This window comes from Megachile rotundata, chromosome 2 (assembly GCF_050947335.1).
Source record: "Megachile rotundata isolate GNS110a chromosome 2, iyMegRotu1, whole genome shotgun sequence".
NCBI lineage: Eukaryota > Metazoa > Arthropoda > Insecta > Hymenoptera > Megachilidae > Megachile > Megachile rotundata.
The window spans coordinates 4,771,217-4,781,624 of NC_134984.1; the positions used below are offsets into that span (position 1 = coordinate 4,771,217).

At 40.3% G+C, this 10,408-nt stretch overlaps 1 protein-coding gene across 1 annotated transcript; it reads right to left on the reverse strand.

Moving 5' to 3' along the window:
- Positions 1-3,903: 3,903 nt before the first annotated feature.
- LOC143266604 (uncharacterized) lies at positions 3,904-9,630 on the reverse strand. The gene is made up of 5 exons (XM_076542020.1): positions 8,241-9,630; positions 8,020-8,154; positions 7,614-7,725; positions 4,866-4,896; positions 3,904-3,979 (listed from the first exon to the last, which is right to left on the reverse strand). Exons 1-5 carry the CDS (start codon positions 8,283-8,285, stop codon positions 3,904-3,906), a joined length of 399 nt encoding a protein of 132 aa, XP_076398135.1. The 5' UTR covers positions 8,286-9,630.
- Between the last annotated feature and the right edge of the window lie 778 nt (positions 9,631-10,408).

The window sequence follows — 10,408 nt, forward strand, 5'->3', positions numbered from 1 at the left end:
GTTTTTCCTGGTTGTTCTTCGTATAAGTCGATGAGTGGCCCCGAAAGGGGCCGATTACTGCCGGCAGTCACATGAGTGGCTCAATGTGCCCCCCGCCTGTAGCAACACACGCCCGCAACCGCTTAATAGTATTCTTCCGCACCCGCCGCAATAGGTCCGGTGTTATTTTGGCAACCGTGCCGTGGATGCGGGCTACCACCTCCTCCGGTGTGGTCACCTCCTCGCGGTACACCTCATTCTGCAACAATTAAATTAAAATGCAAATTGTTAATTTTTGAATTGTTATTAGTCGTTAATTGTGAATAGATATCATACCTTCAAGAATCCCCAGAAAAAAAAGTCTAGTGGATTCAAATCCGGGGATCTTGGGGGCCACGCAACTGGGCCTCCGCGGCCAATCCACCTGTCTCGAAAGGCTTCATCTAAGTATGATCTGACATCGGCGGCATAATGGGCAGGCGCACCATCATGTTGCAAAAACATGTTCCTCCGAATCTCTAATGGAATTTCTTCCAAAAGAGGTGGAAGAACATGTTTCACAAAAATTTTGTACGAAGGGCCGTCCAATCTGTTTGGCAGAATGTACGGCCCAACAACAAAATCTCCGCAAATGCCAGCCCATACGTTGATTGACCAGCGTACTTGCGCAGCGCGCGGGCGAATCGCAATCGGATTCTGTACGTCCCACACATGCGAATTGTGGGCATTAAAGCACCCTTCTCTTGTGAAGAGAGCTTCGTCTGTCCACAAAACGCATGAAAGGAACGACGGATTCCGCTCGATTTCTCCCAAGATCAATTGCGAATATTGCAATCGTTGTGCAAAATCTCCAGAATTAAGATGTTGCACCCGTACATACTTATACGAACGTTGTTTTATAAAACGGCTGCTGGTACGTGCTATATTTCAGGGACCTACACGAGTTGTGAGACACCCTGTATAATTTTAAAATGATCATCATCCAATGATTCTTAGTTGGTATAATCGCACACTTGGTTTGAAATGATTTTCATACCAATCAATCAACAAAGTTTGAGTCATCATCCATGCATTCTTCTGAGACTTAAAAACCACTGGCAGACTGTTTTTACAATGTTTGAATGCTCTGGGATTTTCATATTTATTGATAATGAACGGCATTAACTTGTGCGTCCCGAATGCATTTGCACATAAATCTATCAGAATACGCTCTTTACGGCTTTTTAAGCCTTTTATATTCCTTTTTCTGAACGGCATTAACTTGTGCGTCTCGAATGCATTTGCACATAAAGCTATCGGAATACGCTCTTTACGGCTTTTGAAGCCTTTTATATTTCTTTTTCTATGACAGAAGATGTCCGCTAATGTTTTAAGCGGTAAGGCTTTCCAGAGAAGTCCAGTCTCGTCCATATTGTAAACATTATCCGTATTTATATTAACTTCTTCCAACAATTTTGTCGCCGCATCTTCATCGACATTCGCGCTTTTTCCATATACCCGAACTAGGCGTATGTTATGACGATTCTTGAAGCCTGCTAACCAGCCTTTACTAACTTTAAATGTTGACGGTAATCTCATATTGTTCTTCAGTTCGACTGCTTTCTCCAAAAACGCAACATTGGTTATAAAATCGCCAAGGGTTCTCCTCTCTGTGAACCATGTCATCAAATTCTGCTCTAATGTGTCGTATGCCGATGCACGTATCTTTCGGCGTTTCCGTTGCACCTTGCCTTGGTCGAAAAATTGCATATCTTTTGGAGCATTATTCTTGATCCTACAAATTGTTGATTTGTGAACGTTGAATTTTCTGGCAACATTAGAAACACTAAATGTTTTTAAGTCGTTCAACACTTTTAAACGGTCCTCCATGGTTAGTGTCGTTGCGTTCTTCTTGCTAGCCATATTCAACACTTTAACCATTTGCGAACTGAGCGCTCTTTACCGTTTCGTTCCAGCAGGTCCGCGCTGGATTCGCAAGTGCGTTCCAGCCGGTCCGTACAGATTTCACTAATCTAGTCCAGCGCACGTAAATTTCGTAAATGCGGATAGTCCCTTCGGATAGCAAGCCGGTATACCAATGAAATTTTAAGTCCGCATGCCTTACCTATTCGTCAATACACTTGAAACCGATTTAGATTAGTCCAAGGCAATGCTCGACCACATACAGCGAACGTTGCAAAACGGTTCCTGTCGCAACATCGAATTAATACGCTACCACATCCAGCAATGAGCCCAGATCTCAATCCAATTGAACACGTTTGGGATATGATGGGGCGTTGATTGCGAACGGACTATCCGCATTTACGAAATTTACGTGCGCTGGAAAATGCGCTTCTTCAAATTTGGAACAAAATTACCCAAGCCATAATACGGCAATGCATTAATATACGTGAACGTTTGCAAGATGTAATTATCAACCGTGGTGGTAATACTCGATATTAAATTTATAAGTCCTTGAATTTTTATTGAAAAAACAAAATTACATTCACCCGCGGAGACATTGCGGCAGGCGCACATACCTGCGCGCTCCCACGTTCATATACTTGCACATACACGGCACACATACGCACGAACTCACACATACAAGAGGAAGCGCAAATCCGACCTTTTCAGACCAAAGCATTCTTTAAAAATTTACCAATGATACCGGTAAATGTAGAGACACAAACTTTTTTAGCCAACAAACGTATTAGTCGCGGATCGGAGTAGTAATGACGTTTCCTTAACTCTTTTCGTTCAAATTTCAAAGTTTGATCCATCGGTTCATAGGGAACAAAGAATCGGAGCCATTTGAAACTTTGCATACATTTTGTGGGAAATATGAGCTTAAAAAAACCTAAGCATAATCATTACAATACTTATTTACAAAGATACCGTAACTTTTGTAATTTGTGGAAAAAACGCCGTTTTTTGACGTTTTTTTACATCAATATTAATCATAAAAGAAAAACATTTAATCAAAAACTGATATACCCATTTTAAAGGGTACATTCTCCGCTTTCTGGGACCGTATTTACAATTTCTGTTCGATGGTGGATTCATGAGATAATGACTATCAAAGGAAAAAGCGTCACTTCGGTTTTGGTAGCTCATAACTTTGCGACCGATCGTCGAAACGAACTTCATGGACGTGCAAATTATAGGAGAAGGAACAAGGAACAGCAGTCTAGAAGTGGCATTATTTAAAAAAATTTTTTCATGTCTTTACAAACCTTAAAAAAAAGAAAAAAAATCCTAAAATTTTTTCATCGCGATTTTTTGCATATTTTGTTAATGATAATGGGCTCAACAAATTTTTGAGATAAAGAGTTGAAAACTAGAGACCTGAAGCTTCAAAATGACTATTCTGGATGTCTTCTGTGATGAATTTCAACGGAGCCAGAGCAATTTGAAAATGACCTAAAAATTTAAGGAATTTTTCTGGTCCCTTAATTTTTTTTGACTAGTATATTTTAAGTGAATCTATCGCGTGAGATATGAATGACTGGATGCATCATTCTGTTTTTAGGAAAAGGAGGGGTGGAAGTCAGGGTGCCTGCTCGTACGGAGTGCAATGTGGTGAAAAGATCGCGGTCCTAGGACGGCATGTCCGGGTGAGGTAAAAGGAGGCAAACAGGTGGCGTTACAAGTTGAATCTGGAAGTTGGAGCGTTCACGCAAAGACTTCCCCGAGGAACTTGACGTATCTACCTGGGCCGAGAGCTATTTCATCCATGCATCCTCTTCCGTACGGAGCTTACTCGCAGTAGAGGAGGTGTGAGGGGGACTCAGTCTCTTATCTTTCCACGAGCGCAAGCGACGACCTAGCGCGGGTGTCCCCCATTTGCAACTGATGAGGGAGCTCGTCGGGTTTCCGCCAACCTCAACCTTCGAGGTGGGTGGATGGGGGGGGAGTTTTAGTGGGTAGGCGCTGAAATCGCCCACACTAGGTGGGCACCGTAGGCGAGAGTCTCACACTACCTGGGCCATCTTCCCAGGTGTCCATCAAGGATTCCTCTCTTCTGCATACAAAAATAAAATAATTTTAAGAAAAAAAATACGCCGACTTCAAAATGCACTAGGAAGTATAAAATAATTTCTATTTGCTAATGAAGTAATTTCTATTTCATTCAATCATACAATTACGTCACAGATATGAATGAAACCTATTTACTCGTTAGGTAGTATATTAAATACATTTCAACCTTTTCGGAGGCGGCGCAAAATTTAAAGATTTTCTTGAACATGTCAACCTTTGGACAGCCGAACATAGGCAAAGTTTGTATAGCTATTTTTTTTTCTATACATATAACTCGACAGCACGCTGCGAAGTAGGTGTTAGTGCGTATAGAATGTAACTATGATCTATCTACATTCATAGAGTATGCGACGGAAAGACTCGATCGCCGCATATACTATAAAGATAGAGCCCATCTGCCGCAAATTTGGTAATTCCCGCGTCGTGGGCTCCGTTTATAGGTTTTTAGAACCATGGCTTCCACATGCGAACGAAGTCGATTCAATTTCATTTATATCAGAAACGTTGCGAAATGAAGATGCAGTCGTTACATTTACGTATATTACCAGATGTATCTATAATGGTTCATATTCTTTCTCAGGATTTATTAATTTCCAATACGCCATACCACAATCAACTGGTTATTGGCAGCAACGTTTACTGAGGTAATTTTAATTTTAATTTTTAATTTTAATATACTACCTAACGGGTAAATAGGTTTCATTCATGTCTGTTACATAATTGTATGATTGAATGAAATAGAAATTACTTCATTAGGAAATAGAAATTATTCTATACTTTTTAGTGCTATTCGAAGTCGGCGTATTTTTTTCCTTAAAATTATTTTATTTCACGCTCCTTAATGAAATGGGGAGAATTGTATAGGATACTGTGAGACAGTTCTTCCGGACTTTTGTTTAGCTGCGTAAATGCCATGAACATAATTAAGTAAAAGACAACATGGATATTCGTTTTTCAATTTTTTTTCCCCTAATATCTCGAAAACTAAAGCTTTCCGCGAAATTTGTATATGAACAAAAAAAAAAAGAAAAAAAAAATACTGATGGAATTGAGTAACCTCCTCCTTTTTCGAAGTCGGTTAAAAAAACTCACACCAAATTTCTGCCCCCTATCTCATTCGCGAGGGTAGTAAAAGGAAAAAATCAAATTTCTAGTTTTTGGCTTATTTTACTGAAACGTTAAGTTTCACGTAGCGCATATCATACAATTCTTTCATATTTTTGGAGCGCAAAGTGTAATTGTAAGTTGTAATTTCACGTGGACTACAACATATTTCGATTAAAGCAAAATTGGAGATGGTGATTTCCAAAAGTGATCGATTTGGTATGGAATGACCTTACTGTATTCACTAATTTTACATTGTGACGGATCGGTGGGGGAAAGCCCGAAGGGGGTTCCCTGGAGTGGGGGCAGTCAGGGAAAACGGCCCTCCACACACCGATGCTCACACCCACGGCCGATTTATTTAACGGGGCGCCAGTGCTAATGCACTCGTCCGTAGTAATCGCCCTTCCGGCTGCTCTGTCGGGAGCGGGAATCAGAGGGGGTCAGAAAAAAAAAACTAGTAAAAGACCCGCGAGTTCGTATCCAATAGAAAATGCTTTTATTCGGGCCTCCAAGTAGGCCACGTAAGCAGAACAGAAAAATGAATTCGCGTGGGCCCCACGCGTTACAAGCAACGGTCGAGGAAAAGGGGTCGACTCGCCAGTTGCGAGGGAGGCTTTCGCGGCGCGGGGGCTCACGGTATGCGCGAGTACAAAGATAGAAAGGTACAAAGAAAACGCTGCGGTATTCGCCCGCGAAGGAACACGCCCTCTTAGGGGTCGTGGACAGTAAGGGGACGTTGGTCCTAAATACCAAAATACAGCGAGAGAAAAAAAACTAGATGAGAGGGGACGGTGTCGTGTAAACCGTCCGCGGTCTCTAGGGTCCTCGTCACTGGGGCCAAGGGTCCTATCGCCCTCGCCCACACGCAAATGAATAACAAAAAGAAGGATAAGGAGAGGATTCCTACCTTTTTGCGCTGGTGTACTCCAAAAATATTCCACCCTGGGGCGGCGGCGACAAACACTCCACGCAGGCACACAATACACAGTAGAAATAAGCAGAAAAATAGCAGAAAAACGGAACGCACTACAAACAAATCAAACTAAAAACGAGACACGAAAGAAAGAGCAAAAGAAAAGGTCCGAAACTGAGGCTTTTAAGCGGGGCTTGTAGCGAAAAAAAAACCGCCTTTCCGTCACGGCAGCTCGCTGGCTTCTTCTCGATCCATCGTCTTCTTCCCCGGTTCGCGGTATTCCCCCACCCCGAGGATTTCGGCGTCGAGGATGGGCCATTCCACGGTGGTGTCTGGTGGCCAGGTCCTGGGGCCCTCTCAAGGTGGCAGTTGAGGGTGGCTTGTCCCCAGGCCTGGCGTTTCCCGGTGGTCGGCTGCCGGTCGCCCCCGCGGAGGATGACAGGGTGGCGCCGCGACCGGACAGCCGGTGTCCCCTTGGGTGGACCCATCCCGCGCCTCCGTCGCTCAGGGAGAGGTTCCTCCGCGACCGGGGACAACGGTGGTTCCTTCCTGGTGTTGGAGGGGGGGGGAAGCGTGGCGTCCGCAAAAAAAATGAAAATGAAAAAAAAAAACACATGCACTCGCTCACTCATTCATACCTGCCCCAGCGGCGAGGGGGTACGCTTGGGCGGAGGAGTGGGGCTGGCAATTCGGGGGGATCATCGTAACGAGGCATAACCAAAAAAAAGAAGGTAATCAACCAAATGAAAATATGCCTCGTTACAACATCAATATTTAAATTCCGAAACATAAGAAATTACTTCAACGGAAGGATTAGCGAAAAGGTTAGGTGCCCTGCCTTGTGATCTGTACATCTATTTCGGCCGCAGCTTTGAGTCCCGCTGAACTTGATTTTTTTCCATCTTTTGCAATAATATTAATATACAATTCAAAGGGTTTTCCGATAAAACTGTCAGGTAATACTTGATGGGATATATAGAGGTAATAATATTTAAAATGAAACTGAGACACAGTAACTTTGAAAAGAATTTAATAAATTTATTATTTGAATGAAACGATTTGGAAGGATCTCTTTAAAATATTTTAATTAAACCTGATTTATGAATATCTTAATAACGTAGTATATTTTTGTACGTGTGAAAAATTTTAAACCAGAAAAACAATAACGAAGAAAAGTATAGATTTTATTTTTTTGTAACACAGGAGAGTCTGATCGAAATTGAGCGGTATCTCAGAAGTAATTGATCGACGCAGGAATTCGATTATCGACTTTTCAATACAGATATTTATTTTTGCTAATTTAATTAAATTGAAAATTCAACGAAACATGTCTACGTCTACGTAATTAAAAACAAAAAAGTTAGCAACGCATTAACATTATTAACAATTGACCCGAAATGAATATCGCGACCGAAAGGGGATGAGGTCCGTAAAGGAAACAGTACATCATTTACTAATATTTATTTTACTTTTTATTTTCAATTTTTTATACCGCCGTATATTGTACATCCTGATATAGTTATTCCACTTCTTCCGCGGTTGCCTCCACTTCCGCGGTTGCCTCCACTTCCGCGGTTATCTCCACTTTCGCGGTTACCTCCTCTTCCGCGGTTACCTCCTCTTCCGCGGAAGCCTCCTCTTCCGCGGAAGCCTGTGGCGGCTCTTCCCCATGCCGAATATCGTAATAAGCGTTTTAATATTTTACGCATCTGAAACAGAAAAATGAAAATGTAAAATATTTTATATGTATATATTTTTTATACATATATTAAAAAATTAATTTTTAAAGACTGTCGAAGAATTAATTTCGTTGATAAAATCCGCGTTTGCTCAAAGTTTTGATGTAAATAATATCCATAATGAATTAAAAGCAGTATATCGTCGCGAACACGAAACGATTGAGGAGTTCGGATTCCGGGCTAGTTATAATAATTTTTTTGTAAATACATAATTTACCGTAGGGAAATAAATCGGAATAAATAAATGTGAAACACATTACTTACTTTTCTTCCAGACATTACTGGTGTGTTTTGGGCACGTGGGGACGGCTCTTCTTTTACAGTATCTGTTTTTGGCTCCTCCACTTTTTCCTCCTGTTTTTTATCTTCCTGCTGTTCTTCATTTGTAACTATGTCCATCTAGAAATAAAAAATTTACATATTGTAAATTTGTAATTGACACTGGCAAGACACCGTACGCGTGACATTATACGCAAACTACTTACTTCTTCAATTCCTTTCTGCACACTTGTCATTTTGTCCATGGTCATTTTTCAATTGCTGGATCGTCGATCGATGCCGGGGTTCGAAGCTATGCACCCCACCACTGTCCCTTACTTCCACCATTGTCCCTCGTTTCACCCACGTCACTCATTTCCACCACCGACTCTCAATATGGCTACGAATATTACATCACATTACGTTCTGCAACATCCGAATGCAACGTATCGGAATTTTTTGCATTACGTCTACGTATAAAGTAGTATTTCACATTTGTTTAAGTAGAGTGATTTAGTTTTTAAATTATTTAGTTATTTACTTTTTTTTCTAGTATTAATTTTATTTAGTTTATTAGTATTTCTTTTAGTATATTTATTTTTTTTTTTTTTCGAAAGTGAAGTGAGTGAAATAAAAGTGAGTGCACCGAAAGTGAGTGCACCGAATATAAGAAGAAAATTATACTCCTCAACGAAGAGGTACTCCAAGAAAAGAAGACTTCATAAAGGGCGATGTGGTTCAGATGTTCCCACAAGCAATACAGGACTTGCTGAGGAGTACGGAAATCAGCCGTCAACATCCGACGGAAGGACCTCCATGTTTTCAACATGCGAGACAGTACCAATAGCACAAAATAAAAAAACTTCAGAAGATACGATATCAGCACACACCTCAAATGGCGAAAACGGTACCTGGACCGTAGAAGAAGTAACTTCAACCCGGCCAGAAGAAACGCCGTCTTTTTCAAACGGATTAAACATCGTAAACATGCAGCACATGTTTGAAGAGATGAAGAAAATGAGCCATCATGCCGATAATAGAGAAGACTGCGGGATAAAATACTTGCAGATAACTGGCATGCAACAGTCAGGCTTGAAGACTACCCTCAACGTATGTTCCCTCACTATGAAGGGGAAATTCACAGTCAACCCGACAAAATTGAAGAAATGGACGTAAACCGTAGTGCCGTTGCTGGAACAATGTTTACTGGGGGTAGCTATGCGCAAATGGAAGAATTGTTGGCAGCAATGAATATAAAATGCATGTCGAAAAGACAATTTGTAAAACACCACGATGAAATAGCAAATTCATTGATTGCCGCTGCGGAAGAAGAAATGAGAGCAGCGGCCGAAGAAGAAAGACGATTAGCTGTTGAAAGGGGCGATATTGCTCTACAATCTGGAATTCCATACATTCCCGTCGTTGCCGATGGGAGCTGGATAAAGAGATCGTTTCGCACCGGCGCACAGTGTGTCGTTTGGCCAATCTAGCGGGACAAAAATCCTGCTTCAACGAAATGTTGATTATTTTTCGTTTTATTGGTTTTTTATTAATCAAAAACATGATATTTCATTAAACATTAATGATTATATATATTTGCTAAATTATTTAACAGTTAAATAAACATAACAATAAAATAAACATACAAAATCATTGTACAAATTTTTTCATTATATCATACATTATTTATTCGATAAAACTAATATACAAAATCTTTATTATATTTTTTAAAACATGAATATATTTTTTAGTCAACGTTGCTTTCGTGTGATACGTCTTCCGAGGAACTGGGATCAACTAATGGTTCTTCCAAGAATTGTTGTATTTCTATTATTATATTTTTCCGGACAGTTTTTTGAGAAGTTCGTAAATGTGAAATAAGCGGATCTGAAGAAATTAATAATCTGTTGAATAAATCCCTGTTAGTATCCATTCTTGAAGCTTTTCCGTTTTAACGAAAAGGGCATGCGTCAGCGCAATATGTTTTAATAAAAATGATAGATGTCAGTGTTTGTCTGTAATGCCCTTTCAGGTTTATGTTGTTTATAAGTCTAGCTTTCGACACAAAAAGTGGGAACATGGTATAAAGTGGTATACTATGTTAAAAGTCTACCTATATTGTGAAATAGAATGTAAATTATATGCTAACATTTGAAAAGGTATAGAATGACAGAAGATAACACTACGTATACACAAATATTAATATTGGATACTGGCACAACACGATTGTCAAAAATCTCAAGCGCGGAAAAAGTGCTCTTAGAAGTAGTTGCGTCAAACTAAATTTTCAGATATTATTAACAGATCACTACACATTGTTTTTTACATTAATATTGTTATTTTCTTATAAAATGGACATTTTACTATCGATACATAATGTCAGTGGACATATCTG